The sequence below is a fragment of the Syngnathus typhle genome, linkage group LG1 (genome assembly GCF_033458585.1).
Source record: "Syngnathus typhle isolate RoL2023-S1 ecotype Sweden linkage group LG1, RoL_Styp_1.0, whole genome shotgun sequence".
Classification (NCBI taxonomy): domain Eukaryota; kingdom Metazoa; phylum Chordata; class Actinopteri; order Syngnathiformes; family Syngnathidae; genus Syngnathus; species Syngnathus typhle.
This window is the reverse complement of record NC_083738.1, coordinates 23,623,737-23,649,005: the sequence shown is the minus strand read 5'-3', so window position 1 is coordinate 23,649,005 and position 25,269 is coordinate 23,623,737. Positions and strand designations below refer to the sequence as shown.

Genomic DNA, 25,269 nt, shown 5'->3' with positions numbered 1-25,269 from the left:
AGCATTGAGGTCAAATACCATATTCAAATTCAAATGAAAGCGTTTAGGTTTTCCGTGAAAGTTTAATGAACCAACACAAAAGCGCTAAAAAAGCATAGTGGGCACTTGGATAAAGTTTAATGGATGATGACCAAAACAAACAAAAAAAACAAGCAAAAAAAAAAAAAAGTCAAGTTCAACTGAGTCGATTTTATGAATAAAAGTAAAAAATATACGTCAGTATTCAGACAGCTGCTCGTTTTCTAAGCATTTCTTACCGGCCATTACAGCCCGATTCAAATCTATATACACACACAATGTATACATTATCAACACGGGCATCTTCTATACATTTACGTGAGCGGAGTGTCAAACCCAGCGCAGCAAATCAAATGTAACAAAACAAATCAACTGCAATTGCATGTGAAGCACCATCAAAACACACACACACACACACACAAAAAGTCTGGCCTTTTTTCTTTGGTAGTGGAATAACACCCACGAGCGGAGCGTCTCGCTGATATCAAGTCGTCTTTCAAAGCAGCACAGTTGCTTCCGTGTCGCGCTTTGACTGAACTTCCCACACGTTTGAATTTTTGCATGGCAACCTGAGAAACGTTTTTTTTCATCCCGTCAGTAATGTCCATATCCCACGGACATTCCCAATCCCAGACCGAGGCCCAGCCCCAGACTCTCCCTGAGCCCTCTCAGTTGCTCCTCTCCCAGCCGGATCTTGTCTTCCAGCTGCTTCTGCTCCACCAGCAGGGCTGCTTTCATCTTCACAAAGTGGCTGAAGGGGGCACAAAGCAGGCATGAGGTGGGAGCCATCGAGCAGAAGCGGGACCCTCCTACCTGTAGTCTCGGTGCTGCTCGGGAGAAAGGCATCGGGCCAGAACCCGGCTGACGGCCTGCTCCCTGCGGTCGACGTGGTCCTTCAAGTCCTGGGCCTCAGATAGCTGCCTCATGAGCTGGCGTTTTTTCTCCAGCAGGGAGAGCTAGAGAGCAGCCAGAGGAGCGCAAGATTGGATTGAGTTTCCTCCAGCGGAGGATGAGAAGAGCGCCATCTGTTGAAAATGACCTCCTCACCCTCTCGTCATCTTCAGTTTCAGGGTTGAGCATGTCCAGCGCCGTCTCCACCCTCAGCAGACGCCCCGACAGCGACAGCAGCAGGCTGACCACCTTGTCCAGGTCTCCGATGAACATGCGGAACTTGTCCACCTCGTTGGGCTTGCACACGCCCACCACCATGCCCTCCACTTCCTCTCCCAGCTGCGCGTTGGCTCGGACGTCGTCCTGAAGCCCCCGCTGGGCTTCCCTCAGTACTCCCAGTTTCTTTCGCAGACTTTCCATCAGCTGTCTCTATACGTGTGGACCGAAGGGGAGGCACCAAAAAAAAAAAGCGGTTAAGACGGGCCGCCGAGCGACAGCGGGTGACGGCGAAGTAGCTCACCTTGTAGGTAAGCTCGTCGTCTTCTTCCCGCTCTCGGTTGGTCAAATCCTTCATCTGGGACAAGAGCTGAGCCTTGGCCGCCGACGTGCTGTAATAGGAGGAGCAACTGGAACTCGCGCCGGACTGCCTGACGGGGGAGGACGATGAGATATAACAAAAAGCTCGGGATATTCTTCTCTTCCCAGACTCAACTTTGCTTACCTGTCCAAGCTATCAGTGTTGTGGAAGGCCCCCTTCCAGCTCTCCGTGCCCGACTCTCCCTCAGCGCTGTGAGGGAAGAGCTCTTCCAAGCTCAGTCTCTCCCTGCCGCTCTCCGGCTCCTCCTCCGCGGAGCTGCACTCCGTCCGGACGCTGCCCACCGGATCGGCCCGCGGCTCAGTTAAGGTGTCGATGTCCGTCTCCAGGACGGTGGCCGGCAAGGCGAAGCAAGGAAGCTCGCTGGTGAGCGGCTCCTCCTCCGCGGGAAGTCCCTCGTCTTCCTGGAAGTCGTCGATGTCCGTTTCGAAAGGGATATCCAGTTCTGCCTCCAGGCTGTGGGTGGGACTCGGGCTGAGGGTGGTCTCCGACTCGGTTCCGGTTTCCTGGACTTTTGGTGGCTCAACACTCTGGACATACATCTGCTGCTGCTGCTGCTTGTGGTTCAGCACAGAGAAGGATTCAGGAAGTAAAACACCACTGAGGTGTCCATTTGCCACAGCAAGTGGAAGCGTGTAGTCGCTTTGAAGTCCGGATGACAGACTTCGCTCCCACTCAGCTCCAGGTCCGGATGGTGGCTTGTAAGAATTCCACATCTCCTCACTGCAAAGACACACAAGATGAAAACAATCTCGGGCTAGCAAATGAATAAGTGAGCATATTCTAGCGGACCTGTTTTGAGGCGCAGGCGGGGGTGCCGTCTCGCTCTCGTGCTGGTGGTCCAAGTAGGTCGGCATCACCGGCCTGAAGGCCCGCCTGGATAACATGGGACTGGGTGGGGCGATGGAAAAGGAGAGCTCAGCAAAGTGAGGCCGATCGGCCGGGATGTGGGCGAAGGCGGCATCTGGAGTCCGAGGCTGGTGGCAGCTGCAACGCGGGCACCCCTCCGCCGCCGCTTCCTGCCTCTGCGGCGGGAGGCTATACGACCTCTGCCTGGACGGCTCGGCGCTAGAAAAGCGCTGCTCTTCCGAGGGCGGTTCCGTGCAGGGATGTTGCGGAGGGGCGGTCGAAGAAGAAGCAAATAGCGTGTGGTGCGATGATCGCCTGCGGTGGAACTGCTCCCACTTGGGCGGCGGGGGCCTCGGTGGTGGTTTCTTCTTCTTCTTCTGGCTCAGCGGGTCCTCCGCCGAGTCCGCTCCTTCCTCCACTTCCCTCAACATCGGGCCGACGGAACGTGACCGGCGCTGACCGGCATGGAGATCGTTTTCCGACATGGTGCGGCCCCACTGGGAGAGGGGGGCTGCCGCGTGTCCGTTGCAATCGTTTCTGTTGCCGATCGCCCGTCCCGGGATCCACGATGGCTGATGATGCAGACCGATGCCGTCTGCAGGCTGCGATTCCCGTCTCCAGCCGGTGTAGTCTCTGTCACGTGCGTAAAATATTAACAAATTGAGTCATGGCTCAGATGGACCGACAAAAATCAAAGTATACTATGGAGCCCCGCCCCCCCTTCTCATAAAGGGGCCATTGATATGGATCGAAATCAACTGTCTCGAAGATTTATAATAATTAATGATTCATGTTAGCATGATGACTTTTCTTGCATAAGAGGATCTATTTTTTTCTTGGTTACATCGACAATGTTTCATTTGCTATAATTTCATAAACAGCTTGAAGCAAGCACACTTGGTCTCTTATTTGACAAAAGGTGGAGACCAGAGAGACTTTTAGCCTCCCGAAAGTGATGTTACACAATACGGGGTAAGAATTGTTTTTATTCATATCGAGCGAGGGTGTGAGAATATGCGCATAGAATACTTTGAGAAGTTTAAATGTGTTCAAAGAGGCGTCAGATTTTCACTCCGAGTTTATTCAAGAAATTGCTATTTTTGAAAAATGTTCCCTTTTTGTTTGGGTTGAGACAAACTTCCTGGCCTTTAGATTAAGATCAGGGAAAAACAAGCGGAGTGCACGTCCTAATAAAGCGGAATCCCCCATCCAGCCACTGGCTTCCATTTTAAGTCTGGATGATTGCTTTGCTTTCCACACTTGAAACTGATTCCAGCCAAGCAACAGCCAAGTATGACTGGAGTGGGCTTTCCTGCCAAGCCCTCAACAACCCCGACCACCAAATTCTCCTGGGAGTCACTCGGGAACAATCAGGCAGAGAAGACAGACGTGAGCGCACATTTGCAGAAAGGTCACCGAATACATAAAAGAAATGTCTCACCTCTCCGTCAAGCTGTACTTTCTGTTCAGTTTGCTTGTTTCATGTTGCTGGGCAGGATACTGGGAGGACATTACCAGGTGACCACAACACAAAAAGATGGTGTTTTCTTGTTTTTTGTAAACATCAAATATGTGATGATAAATTAGAAGCGGTCCCACTCACTTGTGTCGGCATGTCCCTCCTTCCCTGGCACAATGTCGGTCGGACTTGGCTGCCGTTGCTCGGATGCGAGTGGTCTTGACGATTCCCGTCTGGCTTCCTGCAAAACTCTTTCCTTTGCCTTCTCATCTCTTCCTCTCCTTCCTTCTCCAACTGGAACTCCATCTGGCGTTCCCACAGTCTCACCCTTTCCTGTCGCTCTTTCTCCCTGAGCCTCTCTCTTTCCACTTCCCTTTCCTGTCGTTCCTTCTCCCGCTGCATCTCAACTTCTCGCGACGTGTTGTCCCATTTTCTGTCCCGAGCGCTCTCCTCCCGTTCTTTACTCGGCGCGTGCTCCTTCTTCTTTTGTCTGTCGCACACCGACGGCCTTTTGTCTTGGTCTGCGTTTGAATGCCGCGCCTTTTCTCCCTGGTAGGAGTGCCTCCGTTGGTTTGTGGACGGGCCCCGCTCGCTCCCTTCCTGATACTTCTGAAGTCCGGACGCCTTGCTGGTCTCTTCAAAGAACTTCCTCCTATCTGCAAAAGGAAGGATGTCGGACTCCTCCATCCGAGAACAGGAAGCGGAGTGGGCGCAGGTGGGCGCGGAAGTGAAGGCGCAAACGCCGTGCCTCGACACGCTCTCGCCAACGACGCCATACAGTCTACTGGGTTCCGGTTGGAGTTTATGCTCGGGGGTCCAACGCCAGCGGCGGGCCTTGCCGGCCGGAGCCGGCTCCTCCACCACTCGGACGCCGACACGGAAATTGGGAACGCCCGTGTCCATAATTTGAACGGATGTGGTCGTAGATGCTGAATCGTCACAATTCTGTTTGACCGAATTGATTGATTTCTCATCTTGTGCACCAAATATCACTTTGGTTTGGCTTTTGTTGACTTCAGCGTCCGGGTCTTCAGACTCTTCGTGGAGATCTGCACCGTCCTCTTCCTGGACCGTTTCCCCGCAAGAGATCAACCCTCCTGGGCCAGCGCTTTGTTGAAGTTGGGCCTTCTTCCTCTGGATCTCGTTTCGGAGGTTGGTCGCAAAGCGCTCGCTACGGCGACGGTTTCTCCGATGGTTCCTCGAAGAGTTTGTTTTTTTCGCCGTAGCGTCACTGACATTTAAGATGACTTCACTTCTTCTCTCATCTACCCTCTGCTCTTCCAGTAAAGTGTCGACGCTTGCGGCCGCACTAAGAGGCTCAAAATCTCCTCCGAGCATTTGGTCAGCAGGGTCCACCCCGCCTTGTGTTGATGGCTCTGCTGTGTCCTCAGGTGCGCTCACAGAGCGGCCCCAAGGGTGGAGATGTTGGATGGCTCCCCTTCCTTCCTCCGAGAGCACACATTCAGGAGTGGAGCAGCAGCTTTGCCCCCATTTCTTGGGCGGCTCCCGGCAACGTTCCCGACTCTCCGCTGCATCTGGAGATCCTGAAGACCACCGACTACAAGAAGGATGACTGTACGCTTCCGGCGAGGAGTTATTGCTAGTCAGCTGTGAACATCCAAGTTGTGTATTATCGGGGTCTTTTTGCCACTGAAGACCAGTAGAAGCGGAATGATTGATTTGCGACTCCTCCTGAAGCTCTACTGAAGCGTGTAAAGGGAACGAAGCAGGTCCGTCAGAGGCCGCAGGGAGCTGACGAACGGTTGCGTCCAACTCGTCTCTCAGATCACATTCGCTCTGACTGTGGAAGCATTCTAAATGACTGCTTTCTTCGACTTGTTGGAAGCCGTTAGGAGTTGCCGGTTCATTGGTCGGAGAAGGCACCGTTTCCTCGTAGGCGATATCAGTCGGAGCGGAAGCGCAACGTTGGTTTGGAAGATGAGGGCAACCCGGATTGTTCTCCAGACTGTGGTCGCTGTTTGGAGAGTGAGCGGGACTGCCGTGTGCTGCTATTCTGCATTCTCCATTTCTTATCAGGTCAAAGTCTCCGCCCCTCCACGACGAGGGTCTCTCTTTGGGTTTCTGCCTGGGCCTGTTCAATGAGCTGAACTTGAAGCCCACCCGCTGTGCCTCGGCCCGGGCCTCGTCGGATAAACGTCCGTCTGCGGCGGCGGCGGAGCTCGGACGAATCGGCGCCAGGTTTTGCGGGAAGCCGTCGGCGGAGCATACGTCAACCGGCCTGAGCGGCACCGCGGTGTAGTCGGACATGTTTGAGCTGGCGGAGAAGGAGCTGTAGGCCGAGTCTCTCTTGCTGTTGAAGAGCGTCTGGTCTACGGGCGAATTGCGCGAGTCGGAGTAAGGCTGCGGGATGGGCGTGGCTGTGTCCAAGCTCTCCATGGAGCCCAGGGAACTGCTCCGATCGGTGGATGAGTAAGGTCTGCACAACTGGCCCCACTGCATGGGCAGGTCACTGAGGAGATTGGTTAAAAAAAAAAAAGAAAAATTAATGATCAATAAAACGTACTTTTTAAACATATCGTAAATAAATGAACACACACAAAAAATGCACAACTATTGTCTCGCTAAATAAAAAGGACAGTTTGGTCTGTGTATTTAGATTTGACCTGCACAACAGTGGGAGGAAGAGAGGAAATGAGACAGGAGCAGGGACAGGAAATGACAGTCACCCGTGGCCAATGAGGCACGACGGGGAACATGCAAGCCAGCCGCTTGGCACAGACGCAGCGGCACCAAACACATTTCCAGCGTCCGCCTTGTGTGCACGGCACAAAGAAAGCGCCGTTTGCTGGACTTCTTTCTCTCTTTGTCCACTTGGTCTGGGAGTCGCATGCCATTGTGCGCACGCACACACACACACACACACACACACACACACACACACACACACACACACACACACACACACACACATCTTTTGCCATCTAATGTGAGTCTAAAAGAGGAGTATGAAATAATTGATTCCTATCAGAGGCTGAGAAACAAAGACAAAGTCTATTTTTTGTTTTCTGACTCAGTCAAGTTCCCATTTCCTTTGAAGGAACAACATTTTCAACTTCACAAGTTAATAACACAAATAAATCTGACTAAATAAATAAATAAAGACATAAATACATACCGTTTTTTTCCATGTATAATGCGCCCCCATGTATAATACGCACCCTAAAAATGGCATGTTGATGCCGGAAAAAAGCACCCAAATTTTGACTCCTACTTAAGTCCGTAAACGTAAAATTATTTCAGAAAAAAGATCATCTTTGGGAACAACCGGATGTTATTCTGCCGGTCAGTATCACTGCGCATGCGCTAGCAAACTCGATAGTGAAGAAATGTTTCGGATTTGTGTAGGGTACATTGTGACAGCAAACGAGCAGGTGATCGAGTAAGCGTCTGATACGAGAGCATTGTGTTCGTATGGAGCGTGTATGAAGTGAACAGCAGAGAAGAAAGCGCATCCGTAATGGCGGCCTCCGTATCATATCCGGATAAAAAAAAAAAAAAAAAGAAATTTAAAAAAAAAAGAAATAAAAAGAATTTTTTTTTGTACCCCATGTATAATGCGCACCCCAGATTTTCGGACAATAAATTTGTTAAATTTTGCGCATTATACATGGAAGAAACGGTACATGTATACATACATACATACATACATACATACATACATACATACACATACACACATACACTTTCACTACAAGTGGTAGTGTTGCTGAATTGGCGTTTTTGAAAAGATCTTTCCAAGATCCCATGTAAGGGGTCCCTGCACAAAACACGTCTGAAAACACATACTTATACGCGAGACTATTTGGAGCCGGGTTTTTTTTTTTTTGGATAACGCAACATCCCAGTGATTCACCACTTTGGCCGTCCGGACTGTCCAAATATGAATCCTCCCGAGCAGACGCTCTCGACGTTGTCGCTTGAGATGTCAACACACTTTGGATGGAATGATTACGCACAAGGTCCACTCGACTGCAGCCCCGGTGGGACAATTCAATGCAAAACAAATTAAATCCTCATTGCCTGGCCACCAGACAGACAAAGAACAGCTCACTTTTCTGATTGGTTATCACACTCAAGTGTTGACTTAGAGAGTTATAAATAGAACAAGGGCCTTCCTGCGTGGGCTTAAAACGCGATGATGTCAACCGTACGCTAGTGAGATTTGGCTACTGGTGGTGGCGAAATACAAAATGAGGCACGAGTCCAACAGAACAGTCCAGTGAAGCCCAGTTTATCGGATTAGTGTAGTATTTGTAAACCAGGGGTGTCAAACATACAGAGCGAGGGACAAAACTGGTCCGCGAGGACAGAACACAAACGACTATTTCACAAAAATGAACTGTTGTTGCTAATTTTGTCCACTAGATGGTGCACTGATGACCACTAAAACGACATTCCGAAATGTGGCTGTTCTACAAGATTCAATGGAAAGATTTTTGTTAATTGTACACTGCAATTAGAGAACAAAAGGGAATATTTTCAGAATGCACTTTGCAGTAAATAAATGGACCTTTCTTGATATAGAAGCTAATCAGGCTACAACATTTGGGTGGAAGTAGCCCCTGAATTGGAATGAGTTTGACACCGCTGTTCTAAACCTTTACATGAGTGCTACTTAACACACAATACTTACAACCAGCATACAAAGAAAATCCACGGGCATGCATTTTCTCTGCTCTGTGGTAACAATGACTAGTACAGTTTGGTTGGGGACCTTCCCTGCCTTTTCCTTTTGCCCTAAATTCCAAAGCATTAACATCCAGTAAAGCTCAGTGCTGCCCATCCGATTGTGGCGTAAAACGATACTGCATCCAAGATGTGCCACTCTAAGTTCTGTTGTTGCTCACCTGTTGTCACTCGTGTTCCAGGTTAGCGTGCAGGCGCAGGGGTGGGGCTGCATGGCAGGTGGAGCGGGAGGCGGGGGCAGCGGGGGGGAGTCGGCAGGGAGAGGGAGACACGGCGGGGGAGGCGGAGGAGGAGGGGGCACTTCGATCGGAAGCCAGGAGGGAGGTCTGATGTGTGGGATGCTGCGCCTGCACAGACAAGCAGGTAGAAGCAAATGGTGACAAAACGTTCGGGATATTAAGCTTCAGGGGAAATTACACAATAAACCTTACTAAATTGCATTATAACTAGTTCGATGCGTCGATGAGACCCTCGCTGCCACCTACTGTGGTGAATGTGTAATTACACTTTAACCTAGCATATTCTCTGGGGTCACACATGCCGCCTTGGCATCGCACCGTGCCAATTCTGCTCGTCATGACAGTGAAATGTACTATGACCTCCGTGCTTGGAAGGGGGAGGGGGGGCGGAAATTGACGGAATGCCGGATGTTGGCACCATGAGGAATAAGCAAGGAAAGCAAAGCAAAGCCTTTCGGATTGTGTCGCGTAAAACAGAAACATTTCCGGTGACAAACATAGTCCTTCCTTGTACGTCTGGAAGAAAGCAGGAATTAAACAATTGCAAAATATCACAAGTAATAATTAAATGAAGAATTATTTTCTGGAAAGTTCCAGAAATGCACCCTGGCTATGGTCTGTGCCTTCGCTGCATCCCGACGAAACTTTGCAGAAAAGACTTTTGCGGCAGTTCCACAAAGAAGCTGAGAGTGCATCCACGCTGGTCGAGAGAATTGAAATGATGACGGAAATCAAAAGAGAAGCGTCACATTGAGAAAGGATCTGCCGGAATGTGCCATTTCATGGAGCAACAGCTGAACGATAACGCAAAGGTCGATCGCGAGGCGCCTAATCTGACTCACAGCCACACGTTACATTCGCCCGCCAATGCCAGACAAAAAGATAAGCGGCCAGACAAAGACGATAAGAAATTTTGCTGCTCACAACAGAACTGGATCACGTTGACGCGGAAACCCACCAGAATGACGGAACTATCCAAAGGCAAATGTCAAGTTCAACGCATTTGCTCTCCACGTCCAAACAATGAAGCCTCTGAGATCCCGGATTCTGGGCTCAAGCTCCTCCTTTCACTGGACCGGAGCGCCCGGCTGTGACCACCAAGGGGGGCCTCGGAAAAAGGGGATCCCGGCCAGGAACTTGCGGCGCCGGGGGCTCCGGACTAAGCGGGAAAGGCCGGACAAGTATTTTCACGTGCCCTCTCCATCCTTGTCCCTTCTTCCTCGCTCTTTCTTCTCACTCCAAAGTGCGACTTTTTCTCGCTCCCGCCCTTTCCCTCTCGTTCTCTCTCTCCCATCTGCCTCCTTCGTACGCAGGATGCGTGAGTCAGTCCCAGAGGAAGTTTGCGGAGGGCAGATAAAGTACGGCACCGCCGCTAAAATAATAGCAAAGGGTTCCGTGCTGTTATTGTTTGATGGGGAGGAAAATGCGGAGGTACTTCCTCCTCCTCCTAAATGGCTTTGAGGAAAGGTGACAGACGAGGGAGCTTTTTTCCATTCCAAAAACAACATGCTGAAAGAGGAGCTCTGAAGGAGAACAGTTGCACTCATTCGAATGAGACTAAGTAACGAGACGGGGACCGGATCGTTTTTTTGCAGTAATAAATAATGGACTATTGTTATGTTGTTTGTCTACCTGTGCTGCTGTACGTTTTGTGTTCAAACATCTGTTGCTTAAAACATTATAAAGCTGCCATAGATTAGCTTTCTTAGCCTTTCTATGGCATTTTGCATAGCACGTTAGCATGAAGCTAAACTGATTGATTTAAAGCAAAGTTATTATTTTATGTGCTGTAGTTCGAGCGTCACTGACTATCTCGAAGCCTTTTTTTGAAAATGTGTTCAGCATATTTTGAAATGAGCTGCGTTTAGTTTACGGCCAGCGTATCAAACTCGGTCCGTGTGTTGGACGGTTAGTTACAACTAACAACCTGAGGTCATTAGTGGCCTTAAACTATTTCCTGGGCAGACTCCATGAGGATGTGTGTTACGTACATGCGCGTTGCTTGACAGATTCTTTACATTCCGCACGGTGCCTTCAAAGGGCTTATGCGGGAAAGCTTAAACAAGCTCACCTCCTCCGCTTGCTGCCGTTGTGTTGCCGCCTGCCATTTGTTTGCTTTAAGGCTCTTAAGGTGTGTGTGTGTGTGTTCCGTGTCATCGGATAGAGGCACATATTATGCCCAAAAGGAATGATGATTAGTCATTAAAAAAAAACTATTAGTCCTACTAAGAAAATAATTGACATTACATGAGCCACAACTATGGCTTGTGAAGGCAACACAGAGGCGGCAATCTGATTGGATTAAAAATAAATAAATACACAGACCAAGAAAAATGCAAGCAATTGTAAACTGTTTGGCGTCGATGAATGGGAACAAAATAGTGTGGCGCCTTGAGATACGAGTAGAACCCGTTCCATGGCAGTGCTCGTAACTCAAAACACTCGAACCTCAAATTAACTTTCCCAACAGAAATGAATGAAAATTCCACTAATCCGTTCTGACCTTGAAATATTTCTTGCTTCACGGGTTTTCATTGTTGCCGATGGCGTTTTCCGTTATATGTTAGCATTAAAGCAGGAGAGTCAAGCAAAAATTCACTTTTAAGTTTACTTTGATAGTAAATTTGAACTGAGTGAGCGAATGAGTGAGCAAGAGGTCTTGAGGAATCCCAAGAATGTGTATTGTTGGTTTGGGGAGCCAGTAGTGGGGGTCAGACTATTGTGTTGCAAGCTTCTTGGCAGCGCACTCAGTCCTGCACTGGTCCCCGGAGAGCCGGTGGCACTACAGCTAAACAACGGCATGTGTCAAACTCCCAAACAATTCTGCATGAATGTGAGCCAGCAAAAGTCTTTGTGGTGCAGTGAACCAGCATCTGCTAACAACAGATAAGCGGCAGTCAGCAAGTGCAAGGCAAACCAGCTGATGCTTTGCCACCAGCTGCGACTCTGCTTGGTTTCCAATTCGTTGTGATTTTTCTTCCATTTTAAAGTGCCGTTTGAAAATTAAAAATGGAACTCCGTTTGATCAGAGGCTAAAAATGAATTCAAGAAAATAAATGAAAGTCGTACAGATGATAAAATGTATTTTTAAATGTACGAGAGCTTGAAAGTATTTATGAAAAACATTATTTCTAAATTGAGTTCATCTACTCAAGTACAGTATTCGTACGACTTGCCATCTTACTCTGCTTCCCACAAACGTCCAAAGTTGAACAGGATACGACTTTGGGAAGAAGAGGAAATTGCGCACAAGTGGCGGAATGTCCATTTGCGGCAAAACAGGAAAGGCAGCGAGATGAACATTTCCAGGTGATGGCAACAAAACCGTCACGATGATTTTTCTCATCCGAAAAATGAATTACGAAAGAGCCAAAAGTTCAACTGACCACGATCATGTGGGAGGAAGCCCACATAGTGAAAGAACATGAACGAATGGCACGTTTTGTTTTTTTTAACTTTGCATTCTTGATCCTCACTGACTTGTTTAAGCACGTACAAAAAAAGCTTCCTTGCTGAAATCCAACCCAAAACGGACCAAAACATAAACCGCCGTCCACCCGAGCTTCTGGCCGGCACTTGGAATTCTCGTGGTTTCCCCATATTTAGCCTGCGAGCCTCCCGCTGGCTCGTTTTTCTGTCGGGAAACCAACATGCTTGATGGGAACACGTTGCGACCAAATGTCCATCACAACATTCAAGAATTTATCTGGTCAACAACGGCCCAGAAACGCACACAAAATCCCCAAACAACAACAACAAAGAAATATCGAAAAACATTTCCAAGCCTCCTGCAAAAGAGAACCTTGGCTTTCCACGCTGACATCATCGGGTAAAAATCTAAAATGCTGTGTGAGGGTTTGCGCGCGTCTTCTGCAAACTCAACTGAATCTAACAGCTTTGAAAAAGCAGGTTTGTTTTGCTTCTATATAACACATTGTCATTACGTATAATCAAATTATAATTCATTATTGAATAAGTAATAATAATGCTCATTTTATTACACAAGTGGACACTCTGGTGCTTTCATTTGATCCACTACTTTTCAAATGGCACTAACAAATGAGGTTAAAAAAATAAATAAATCCAAAAAATAAATCATTTTCCCCTAACTTTATCATTTATAAAGTGAAATCTAGGCTTTTGTGATAAATCTGCCCCAAAAAGTCAGACTAAAAGCGTACCGTATGAAAACCAAAGCAAAATTTCCAAATCGAAATAATGCAAATCCAATCAATCTGTTCCAGACAGCCAAAAAACAAATGTTTTGGAGAATAGTTTAACATACAGAAAACCTTATCAAAAATGTAAATGACTATTACAATGGATGAATGAGCATTAAAGATCAGTTTTACTTTTTATTAGCAAAAGGTTCATTCCGCAACCAGACAGCCAATAACTGAAGCTTCGCCGAGTAAGCCTGGCAATAATTTCATCAAAACAAATAGCGCAAAAGCAAATGTTTGGGAAAAATGGGGAATATGAAAACTGAGCTTTTGTAACATTCATGGCTCCTTGGGGTTGGAGGAGGAGATTTTACCTCCTGACGGCGAGCTTGAGGATCCTGTAGGAGCCCTTGATGAGGATGAGCGCCTCCTGTCGGCTGCCGTAGAGGGCCGAGCCGTTGATGTTGATCAGCTCGTCGCCCACTCTCAGCTTCTCGCAGCGGGCCGCCTTGCCTCCCTCCTCAATCTGGACCACACACACACACGCACCGGAAAAAGTTACCCTCACAAAAATTTGGAAGGTGACCGTCACCATTGCAACTTTCCCTTTCTTCATGGCGCATCTTCAGATGGCATGCACAAACTCACATTCCTCTACAATGCGTGCGCATGCAGACAGGGTGAGGTCACGTTTGTCATTTGAAGAAGTGAGACAGAGAATAAGAACTGCTTTGTGCACTTTCTATATACACACACACTCACACACGCGCGCGCGCACACACACACACACCCTTCATTTTTATTTAAGTCCAAGTGGGAAATTCACCTTGTTGTGTGTGCGCGTGTGCATGTGTGTGTGTATGTGTGTGCGTGCGTGTGTGTGTGCGGCTAGCTTCCCATGATTATACCCTGGAAAAATCCCACGTTGGCCACAACCTGTCAGCACTCAACAATCACCTGATATACACACACACACACACACACACACACACACACACACACACACACACACTCATCTAACTGTATTTAACAAGAGGTTCTTTCATCACTAACAATCCCCACCAGTCTGATGAGTCTGCGTTTGTGTGCTCAGACAGATCGGATTAACACACTGAAATAACCATAAAGTGCAGATGTGTGTGTGTGTGTGCGTGCGTGTGTGTTTGTCTATGTATGTGTAAGGCGGTGGCTCCATGCAAAAAGGCTGCAAGTGAAACTTGACATTAGTGTGAGGTCAAGGCCGAGAAAATGATAGATTCTCGCTTGGACAAAGTCTGTCAACAGTGTGTGTGTGTGTGTGTGTGTGTGTGTGTGTGTGTGTGTGTGTGTGTGTCTTTCCACAAACGGAAAAAGGGGCAGAAGCTTATTTGTTTTTGAGGATTCAATGGTGCAGCAACACATGTAGACAGACAACAACTGTACTCACTATCATATATGCATCCTCTACAAAGAAAGAATTATCTTGGTGACGTACTAATGAGCTGAGGAATTCAGATGTCTCAATTGACAGTATGTCCGCCTATCTGTCTGTCTTGTACTCCTCGCAGAAGGAGCAGTGCAACAGATATACAGTAGATGCTGCTGGATTCTTTTTCTTTCTTTTCTTTTTTTTGGGGGGGGGAACGCCTGGAACGGATTGATGCATCTTTATTCATCTTCAATGATAAAAGACGCTTTGAGCGAGTCAAGTCACGAGTGTTTCGCCAAGTGCCAACATCCACACCTCTATAAAATGTTTGCTTTCAAAATACTACAAGTCGTCCTGCGGTGGCGCTCTAACGCCCATTAGCCATCCAGAAGAAGAGCATCTGTTAGCGTTTGGCTCCTAACAAAGACGCCCTCAGACAATCCAGAAGACCTCAAAGTGGTGAGGCCTCCTCTGAGAACAAGGAGAGGAACCGCGGCACGTCGGACAAATACGCTTTGGACCTCTGCCCTCCGCTCGCAGCCGTGTGAGCTTCTCCTCCCTTCCTCGTACAAGGCCTTCTTTATCAAAACGGGATGAAGGGAGGGGGCCCGCATGGAAAAAGGAAAAGCTCCCACGCTCACAGAGTAGGAACCGGCCACAAGTTACGAGCCGTCGCCGTTGCTCGCTCCGTTTTTTGTTTTTTTTGGGCTTGATATTGCAGGCCAAAGTTAGACTTTTGAGCCAGCTTCTAATGTGCAGTCAAGTGAGCACCGGCATACTCGTGGCTGTTTATTGATTCAAAATGAGAACACTTGCGAGCAAATGCTAAATGGCCAACCACATGATGTCATTTGCTAGGCCACACCCCTTTAAAGGCGCACATCAATACGCGAACAAAAACCACGATACACTATTATCGTTGTTGTTTTTTTTTTTTTAAATTTCTAGTTTACATTAAAAAATCCAAATGTGTGTTTCAAAAAGCGGAACACAAATCCCAACTTGATGTTCTCAGCGCAACTCCCATGGCTCTCGCGGTAAGGGGCGGAGTCAGCGAGGTTACGCGCACAATGAGAGTTTTGTCTCCATTTTCCACCTCCATCTCGACTCTGGCCAAGCTTAGCCACCAGTGCTGAGCTCCCGCCCTGGAATGTGCATCTAAAGTGGCAAGAAACTGTAAACATGACAACAAGAAAAATGGGAGGACAGGATGACAAAGCAGGCCTCTGGTGGAAAAGCCAAAGCAGAAGCGCAACCAAAAGGAAATGTTCCCGGCAAGAATGAATCATGTTAGAAAAGGGGCGACAGCAACATTTTGCAGCAACACACAGACCCAACTTTCTCAGAATTTTTTTTTTGGGTGCAAAATTCTACATAACCACAATACCAGCAGTGTTAATGGGAAATGAAATACCACTTGAACTAAAGTTGCACTTATTAGTTCGTTAATGTCCGGTCCATTGTTTTATTTAATTATTTTACATTATGAATTTTGTTTCCATTTATAATAACCCATCTGAGTGGTGCTATTTATTTTGTGCGTATGTGATTGAGCAGCAATTGTCACTAAAAAATGAGCTTTACTTTCAAACTAAAAACGTAAACAGAGATACACATTTAGTTCACTAGCTTAATGCTAATGCTAACTAGCATTCTCGATGCAGTACTTTAACGCTTAAAGCAAGAAATTGAACACAAGCAGCTAAGCAACATAAGTAGCCAATATAACACACGTTTTTTGTTCCGCCCAAAGAACGACTGAATATTAGTGTCGTCCTGATGAGCTGAGACGAGTTGCGACACCTTAATAAACAGTATATGCATCCGGGTTCTACTGCCCCCAGGTGGCCAAAACGGCAAGAACAACATAATAGCCATTCAAGCGACGGAGTGAGACACAAATGGTTTGAATCGAATTTCAGTCATCCATCCATCCATTTTCCGAACCGCTTAGTCCCCACAGGGGTCGCGGGAGTGCTGGAGCCTATCCCAGCTGTCATCGGGCAGTAGGCGGGGGACACCCTGAACCGGTTGCCAGCCAATCGCAGGGCACACAGAGACAAACAACCATTTGCACTCGCACTCACACCTAGGGGCAATTTGGAGTCTTCAATCGGCCTACCAAGCATGTTTTTTGCTATATTTAAAGTTAAAAAAAAAGTCCAAGTTATATTGTGGTCGTTTTAGAATAAATTGTTAACGTGTTGAAATGACACAAAAAAATTCAAGGGCCTCAAATTGACTGGAACCTCCGCCCGCTGTGTCCAGACGCTGCCCGGGTGAAAGCGCTTAAGGCTCCAGATTGCAGATAGACACATTCCAGACACACCCAGAGACACACACACACGCGCATGCATGCACGCACACACACACTTGAACATAGGCACACACAAAAGTCCAGAAATCATTAGACAAGATGGACATCACCTGAACAGAGACGAATAACCAACTCGTGTGGCACGATATTCATGAAACACACACACACACAAGGTGCATATGCGTCACGAATATTTGCAGTCTCGCTTATTGTTTGTACACAATTGCTGTGACGTCAGATGTGTTTTTGCTTAGTCAGGAAAATAACACACACTGGACAATTGCATTGCTATCTGATGGCACCACCCAGAAGACTGCCTGGAGTCTTTTACTGGAATAAAAAAACTAAAACATGCACGCACACGCACACACACACCCTGGGGTCACTGGATTGCCCGCCTTCCAGCATGTCCAAAAATTCTTTGGCACAATCTTGAGTTTTGTGTCAACATTGACAGCGGCAGAAAGAGAGATGAGGAGAGGAATGTGCTCATTGGCGGTCTCCCTTGGATAGAAGTACATGCATACGTGTGTGTGTGTGTCTGATCAGGGATTGGGAATCTTGCCACACTTGCATCTTTTCCACATCACCACTGACAATAGTTGGGCAATTGAAAAATGTTTACGTTGTGCAAGCTAGTGACGTGCCCGGCGGCCGACGTGGCGTCACACAACTGATGATGGGTGTGTGACGCACACGCACGGACGTCTGCACACACCCCGCAGCAGCAATTTGTTGTGCTTCTGTTGGAATGTTGACCAAATGGCTTCAATCCTTCTGCTGTCTTAAAAGCCTGGGGGACCCCACCTCCCCGCAAGCTGCCCCTCAGACAAAGGGCACACACTCTCATAGGGCTGGGCACCAGCACGCCCACACCCACGCACACACACACACACCAAATTCTGCGTATCTGTTGGACTCTCACGCGGAACCAGAACAGCTCACACAAACACTCAGACCTTCTGAGCTTGACATCGCCACAGGACACAAAAAAGCTACACAGTCCAGTTTGATTTTTATCTCTCCCACTCACATTTTCCCAGCGTGCGTGTCTGTGTGTGTGTGCGAGTTTCCAGATGAATGAGCTATGCTTTTCCACTGCCCGGCCGGGTCAATGGAGATGGAGGCTGTGCAAAATGTACACCATAGACAAGTCATGTGACATAAAAGTACACAATCAGCCACAGCAATGACTCCTGGTAGTTAAAGTCATACATACACACTTATTCATGAGGACACTGCAATAAGACGCTGCCAAAGTTCTGGAGCGTTCCTTGACTTTGCTTCAAAGCTGAGAAGCCTCAGCGGTAAACAAACGCAATGTCGCTCAGCTTCAGACTTTACAAACACAACAGTGTCAACAGATTGGATCTCTGCATGGTTCAGAAAGATTCTCCAACATTGAAACAAAACAGGTGGCTACTTGAGGTTCCAATCTGTCCCAAAATTTCAAACTGACTTCACTTTGAATAACAGAAATAATGCAATAGAATAGAAGATGCAAGGTATTTCCCATACGTTGGCCTTGAGAGAATGTTCTGATGTTGTCAGGAACATGTTGGGAAAGTCAAGGTAATGCTGGCTAGCCGTTGATTTGAAGAAATGACAAAATATGAAAAGTAAGCATGACGTTAATTCATAAAAGAGGCATGTGATTTTGTATTGAATTTTTTTTTCGTGGTACTGTCCCGAAAACCGCTATTGTACACATTTGCCAGTAAAAATTAGAAGTGCAATAATTTATCAACAACTAATCAATAACTAAATTGACAACTATTTTGAGAACGGCTTATTCACAGAGCTTGTTTGACTTCAAAGGGTGAAAATGCTCAGAATTTCACCCTCTCAACAGTAAAGATTCTCGCAAGATTGATTATCATAATGTTTTCTAAATAAAACTTTTGCAAACACGGCTTTTACTTTGAAAAACACCATTTTTGACGCTTTTCTGACAGGCGTTACAGACCAAATTGGTAAATCAGCGTCATTTTACGTGAGTCCATTGTCAATTTGAAATGACATCCTGTTTTCCAACAAATCAGAGTAAGTGCATTATCATAATGAAACAAACGCATCTACATTGAGTACTCGTAGTACGTACTCCAGAGTGCACAAGTGAGTTGGGATGGAATCAAGCGAGCCACGTTGGGCAACAATGCAAAGGCCAGGCGAACATGCAGCGACTTTGCGAGAACGCCTGACTCACTTTGGTGATGACGAGCGGCTCTCCGTGCTCGGTGCCCCCCTTGAGCGTGAAGCCCCACGGCGCGCCGCCGCTCAGCTGCACCTGAATGCGGTGGAAGGAGACGAGCTGCTCCACCGTCTCCATAATGCCGGTTGTCGTCGCCGCCGCCGCCGCCGCTTCCCCATCGGCGCCGTGGCCACAATGGATGCACTAGCCGCCGAGTCGAGCAAAGGACGCGAGCAGGGCTGCTCAAGAGAGTGGGAGGGACTTGGGCAAAGTTTGGAGAGCCACTTCGTAGCCCCGCCTACTGGCTCGACCCCCAGGGTATGATTGACGGCAGGTTCCGCCAATGGGAACGCAAAAGTTGCCATGCCGCTCAAAACTCCTACTTGTGGAATAGTATGCGCTCTCAAGTCTACGCTAAAAAGAAGATTCAGCGAGGCATTAAACGTTAACTAGTAGAAATGTAGAATGTCGGTAGTAGCACTGGTCGAAGTCAATTGTCAACTCGTGCGCAGTATTGCCTCACTAGCTTTCCCTCTAGCGCCCCCTGGTCGTTCTGCTACTTTTCTGCACAAACGTCACGAGTGAGATGTTATTTCTAAGTACGAAAAACAATTAAGGCTAAATTAGGAAAAACTCAGTTTAATTTTCATCGTGTGTGATTTTTATTTTGCGATCAAAACTCAGAAACACACGTTTTACACAACCTTTTTTGGTCAGTACCTCCAGTATGTTGGTTTATTTTGTCAATAGACCCTGAACAAAATATTCAATATTAGACAGAATATTAGATTTGCTTGTCTTGTGTGCCGACACCGTGGTTCGATTCCCACATGTGAATGTGTGTGAATGTGTGTGTGTGTGACAAAAATAACAAATTACATCCACCATCAGAGGCCGCTACGGCGCTGCAACCTTTACGCACATTTTACGCACGGGTCACGTGGCTTTAAGGCGCTCGGTGGGCGGTTCCCCCACACCCGAAAGGCTTAATTGAGTTCACCCTGAGTCCCGGCTAGCGTGAAGTCGAGTCCACGATGGTCTGCGATCCGGTGAGCCTGCAGTGAGTCGCCCCCGCGGCCACACCGACAATGGTCGCTGTCTGTCCCCTCCTTAGCGGAGCTCACTAGTGCCCAGAGCTTCTCGTGCCGAACATGCGTGGCCAGCACAGTTTCCCGTGCGTCTTGCTCCTGTCCCTGGCCTTGGTTCAGGTCCTCGCCTTTCTGGCGTTCCAGCCGTGTGGGATTGCGGCCGAATCCAAAATGTCTCCCCGTCGCGGCAGGCGCCGCCGCGACGCCGAGGCCCAAGGCGCACACCACCGGCCCCTGACCGACGAACAGAAGGCCGACCAGAACCTGCAGTTCATGTTGAGTTTGTACAGCAGCGCGGCGGGACCGGGCGGTAGACCCAAACAACACCGGAAGTTCGGCTCCAACACAGTACGGCTGCTCCGACCCTCCTCATCGTCGGTGCAGTACCTGCCGGCGTCCAAAAGTAAGAAATACATTCAGCCATTTTTTTCTTCTTTTCTTTTTTGTATTAGTGGGCCATTGCTTGACAGGTGCAAACATGCTTTATTCTGGCTAAAAGTCTGAAAACGTCAAAACGGCTTTAATCAGATCTGATTTGACTGCTTTACATGGGATTACTATATATGCCAAAGCCTTGGCATAGGTCTAGTCATCTCAATGTGTCTTTTTGTTCTTACCTTAAAGACCATCACTACAACTTCAGTGTCCAGTACCATGTGGAAATTCTTTCTTCGGAGCAGCTGATCCGAGCATCCTTCGTTCACCTTCGATCTTCTGCCGCTCTCATGCCTCCCCGCTGCCACGCTGAGGTCATGTTGCCAGGCGAGGAGAGCCTGCTCACCACCATGGAGCCCCATCAGCGCTGGACAGAGGCAGACGTCGGCACTCGCGTGCTCCGGGGCGAAAAGGACGGGGGACGCTTGACCCTCACTGCTCAGTACTGGTGCACAGAGCCGGAGGGGAACCAAGAGGGCGAAGGCCTGTCTCGTCAGTGGCGAAGGGACGACCACTTGGAAGCCCCGTCACTGCTTTTGTACCTGGAGGAGGAGCAGGCCGGCCAGGACTGGATGATGAGGCAGCTGCCCTCAACCAAAGGGGGAGACCTCATGAGTTGGCTGAGCCGCTGGCACCCCTTCCTCCGCCGGCGCCGCAGTTCCAAAAGCTCCCCGCCGGATCCTCCGGCCACTCGCGCCTCCATCTTCGCCGACATTCCCGCTGCGGCAAAAAGCAAAACTGGGACGCCCAAGAACCGCTGCAAGCTGCACTCCTTTCGCCTGTCTTTCGAGGAGCTGGACTGGGGTAACTACATCGCGCCGCCCGTCTACAACCCTCGCTTCTGCCAGGGCGACTGCCCACGTGTGCTGACCTACGGCTACCACTCGCCCAACCACGCCATCATCCAGACCATCATCCACGAGCTGGGGGTGGGCGATGTCCCGCTGCCCTCCTGCGTGCCCTACAAGTACATGCCCATGAGCGTGCTGGTGGTGCACAAGAAGAAGGTAGAGTACAAGGAACTGGAGGACATGGTGGCAGAGTCGTGCACGTGCCGCTAGGGGGCGCCGCGGCTACTACAATGGCTTTCCACACAAGCAGGCGCAGGCCGGGGGCCGCGTTTGGACTCTGCGCTCATGCCGAAATGCGAACCAGCATTCACCGTCACTTTGTGTCAAGCAGTGAAAATAAACAGGGCTAACTTGCTCCAAAGCATTCCAAACTCAAGCATTGAAAGCATGTCATCTTGTATGCTGTGTTGATCCGAATACTGAAGCACCGTTTTTGCCTTTGGCTTCGTAGACTTAGACTCATGATGCTGACCAATATGATTTTAACATGTCTGACGCAAAGCTCAAATAATCTGTTTTGTACCTAATTCTAACAGGAGGGAGTCCCAGGAAACCGCACAAAAGGAGCAAATGTTCACCAATGCAATTTTTTATTCAAAGTGAAAGTAAATAATAAAATAAATGTATGTTTTCTAACGATTAATCTCTGTCTTCACTAAATTTGGGAGGGGAACAAAACATGCACTTGTGGGAACAAAATGTTCAAAATCAAATTCTTTACTCCACATCATTTTTAATGCTTGTGTACAAATATTGCCAGTCCAGCAGATGGCGCTCCTTGACAACAAAAGGACAATAATTCATTCGTCACAAATATTACCTTTAAAAATGGGATCACCTTGTTGAACGCAAATCTGTTCTTCTTTCGGGGTTGGCAATGAGACAATCATGAACCGGGAGTATCATCGGGCGACAGAGAGACTAGAACAGTCACTGACAGGTCAAGAAGGGGACATACTTGGAAATTGGCACATTTGTTATCACAGAGTAAAGTCAATTTTTTAACATATCAGTGGGTCACCCTGAGGTGTTGGCCTCGCTCGTCGGTCCATGTTCACACACAGCAAAGTCCACAATGGCATTATCACTAAAGGTTTCCAGGTTGGAGAGTTATGAGAACTTGCCAGCTGGTCGATGAGGTCATGTCTGTGTCTGTTAGAGGGGACAGCAAAGTTGAGCGCTGCCACGCGGCTCACGTCTGAGCACGCGTGCTTCTAACACACACACACACACGTTCGGCCACAATTTATTGTGAGGACGCAAAAAAATAATAATCTGACCTCATTGACACTTATCTCATTTCTAAGTATTTATCAGTGCCTGCTCACACTCGCTTGCTCGTGATCATGTTGATCAATTCTGAAGTTGACTGTCAAACTAACTTAAGCCAGCTAGTTTGATGCTAACAATCCAAAATGAGTTCAGATTCTAAACCATCGCAAAAGAAAAAAAACTGATTGGATCCGATGGTTAAGGAAGAAGCGGGTTGCTAAAAAGAGTGAATCTCAATCCTGGTTCCAGAGTCCAGATTTGAACTGTGACCCTCCAGACCTTGAGGAAGGTTTACCAGAAGCAGACGTGCATCTGCTCGCCGTTCATTTATGTCCACATAGCAGGACTCAAAGTCCTCATTGCTGTCCCAAACTGTTATGCCAAGTGTTTGTGTTGAAGGCCAGCCTGAATCAACACTGACTTCTTGCCAAATGACAGCAGCGCCACCACCAGGTGGAGATTTGGCACTGCAACTTTGCTTACATAAACACACCTACAGACACCTTGAGGCCCTACTTTTTTAACTTCTAATCTACCAGATTTTTTTACAAGTTTCTTTACTTCTATTTAAGTACACAGTATGACTACCTTTGCCACATATAACACAAACACGCAGAATTTAAACAAGGCGTCACGTGTGCAAGCTTGTGTTATCGATGTGCACACATAAAATGAGGGTAAAGTGTGTGTGTGCTTGCAAACACTAAATCCCATTTAGGACACAGAGGTGATTACCCCCGCGACCCCCACCTCCTCCACCCCCAAAATGGAGTGAGCAAGTGATGACCCTGCAAAAATGTGGCACACACACACAGCACCGACAGGCCAGCGTGTCTTTATAAGGCGGTGCAGTCGGGCCGACTGGCTGGTGCTACTCTTGACCCAAAATCAACGTCAGAGCATCAAGACGACCAAAACTTTACCAGCTGCGACGAGAGGCAGGCTCACAACAGTTGGGTATTTTTTTTGGTGTTTTGCTTTTTTTTTTTTACAAGTTTGAATCAACATGCAGGAGAACAGTGGTGTGCCACAGAGGAAACTTTCTCTTTGCTTTCTGATGCTGCTGCTGCTGCTGCTGCTCCTGTTGCAGCAGGTGAGTCCCGCTTTAACAGGCTTGAGCGCATCGGGGCTGAACGATTCTAGCGTGCATGTGTGTGCTTGCCTGTGGCAGGTGTGCTCGGGTCCGTTGGCCTCGCCGGTGCAGACTCCATACTCGGCGCACAAGAGATTAGCCCGCATGAGCCCGCTGTGGAGGATCATGAACAGCAAACCTTTTGGTGCTTTTTGTCAGAACAACTATGAATGCTCCACTGGACTCTGCAGGTACTGTTGTAGGCATTCCCGATCTAATGCAGCAGCACCACATCTGACAGGGGGAAAAAAAGTTAATTGTGACCACTCAAAAGAAAGAAATATGGCCAATAAATACGGATAACATACCACAAAACTAATTGAGGCTGTGCGTGAAATACTAATTTGTGGGTTTGGTATCATTGCTGTGAAACTGGAAAGCAATTGAAGTGCACCTTTGCTAAAACCTGCAAATGACATTTCTAGAAAAGATGAGCTCCATTGTGTTACAGATTATATGATTCTTTTGAATTTTATGCCTACATTGTGGCCACAAGTTAGCTAGAACATGCACAGTGGGTAGAAAAAGTCGACACACCCTTGTACAAATGACAGGGTTCTGTATTAAAAAAAGAATGAGCCCCCCAAAAAATATTCCCAGACTTCTTCCATTATTAAATTGGATTGTTTCTTGCACAACTTTAAAAAAAAAAAAAAAAACTTTTTTTTTTTTTTTTCCAGGATGGGACGCTGCTCTAACCACCAGCCGCCACCCTCTGAGCCCCTCAACGACTAGAAGCAACCGAGGGCGAGTAAAAAGAACGATCATGAGACCAAAGCATGACACAAAGCTTGACATAAACCTTGACACATTTGTGTTGTTTGCAATTCATACCTAATCCACTTTTGATTCCTCCATATTTTATTTATTCCACCGCATTCACTCATCGCACATCAAGCGACACGATTTTGCAAGACCTTATTAGCATTATTATTATTCTAAGACTTGCAGGTGGATGTGGTGCACTTTGATGAAGAAACTTAGCACTTTCAAAAAGCCCCAATATCTTTGTACTGTTGGTTGTCTACTCTGTGTTGCAGCTGCAATAAAACACAAACTCACTGAGTTGATGTGTGCAAGTGATGGTTGTTGTTGTTTTTTTTCCCCCCAAATCCATTATGGGCCAATGTCCCTATTTATTCAGACATTATCTTCCTCTATTGCCACTAGAGGGCGCTAGAATGATTAACGCCAGCATCGTAAATGTAAAAATGTATAACTATACATGTACATGAACAAAACGTGAATCAGAACTAAATCCCTGAATTTAAAAATCCCCTCCAAACAATAAGAAGAATTATATATTTTAAAAAAGATCTAATCAAACTTTTATATTTATTTTTTAAAAAAGATCGAATCAAACGTACCTTGAGCATCACGCGTCTTTCGGGTTTGTCTTAAATGAAAATTATCTTGACGTCTGCGTCCCAATAACACTCAGAGGTGCTGCTGTTCGTAATTGGGTTTAGTGTAATCGCTTGTAAAAGCCGATCGTCAGACCCAACATTCACTAAAAAGTACACGTTGTTATGAACGTTATCTTCCGCTCGCTTCCGTATTTTCCACCAATCAAAGTCTTGCGAAAGGTGCTTTCAGGAACCATGGGAATTAAACACACTACAATTAAGCACGTGATTAGCCCAAATGGATGAGC

The 25,269-nt window shown here is 47.5% G+C and overlaps 3 protein-coding genes across 5 annotated transcripts; 2 read left to right on the top strand and 1 right to left on the bottom strand.

The window, feature by feature from the left end:
* Positions 1-95: 95 nt before the first annotated feature.
* Positions 96-19,079, bottom strand: shroom4 (shroom family member 4). 3 transcript variants are annotated; one of them, XM_061293556.1, is made up of 11 exons: positions 18,853-19,079; positions 13,296-13,447; positions 8,681-8,866; positions 3,957-6,282; positions 3,795-3,853; positions 2,297-2,986; positions 1,631-2,227; positions 1,430-1,556; positions 1,066-1,338; positions 832-974; positions 96-769 (listed from the first exon to the last, which is right to left on the bottom strand). In XM_061293556.1, exons 1-11 carry the CDS (start codon positions 18,973-18,975, stop codon positions 613-615), a joined length of 4,833 nt encoding a protein of 1,610 aa, XP_061149540.1. In that variant the 5' UTR covers positions 18,976-19,079; the 3' UTR covers positions 96-612. The 3 variants fall into 3 exon arrangements, with proteins under 3 accessions (XP_061149540.1, XP_061149548.1, XP_061149556.1); XM_061293564.1 differs by lacking the exon at positions 8,681-8,866; XM_061293572.1 differs by lacking the exons at positions 13,296-13,447; positions 18,853-19,079 and adding an exon at positions 9,717-10,057.
* Positions 19,080-19,681: 602 nt separating this feature from the next.
* bmp15 (bone morphogenetic protein 15) lies at positions 19,682-21,847 on the top strand. The gene is made up of 2 exons (XM_061294329.1): positions 19,682-20,328; positions 20,550-21,847. Exons 1-2 carry the CDS (start codon positions 19,989-19,991, stop codon positions 21,419-21,421), a joined length of 1,212 nt encoding a protein of 403 aa, XP_061150313.1. The 5' UTR covers positions 19,682-19,988; the 3' UTR covers positions 21,422-21,847.
* A 1,588-nt stretch (positions 21,848-23,435) lies between these two features.
* Positions 23,436-24,698, top strand: LOC133165198 (liver-expressed antimicrobial peptide 2-like). The gene is made up of 3 exons (XM_061294696.1): positions 23,436-23,576; positions 23,655-23,806; positions 24,296-24,698. The coding sequence occupies exons 1-3, from the start codon at positions 23,490-23,492 to the stop codon at positions 24,348-24,350; spliced, it is 294 nt and encodes a 97-aa protein (XP_061150680.1). The 5' UTR covers positions 23,436-23,489; the 3' UTR covers positions 24,351-24,698.
* The last annotated feature ends 571 nt before the right edge of the window (positions 24,699-25,269 follow it).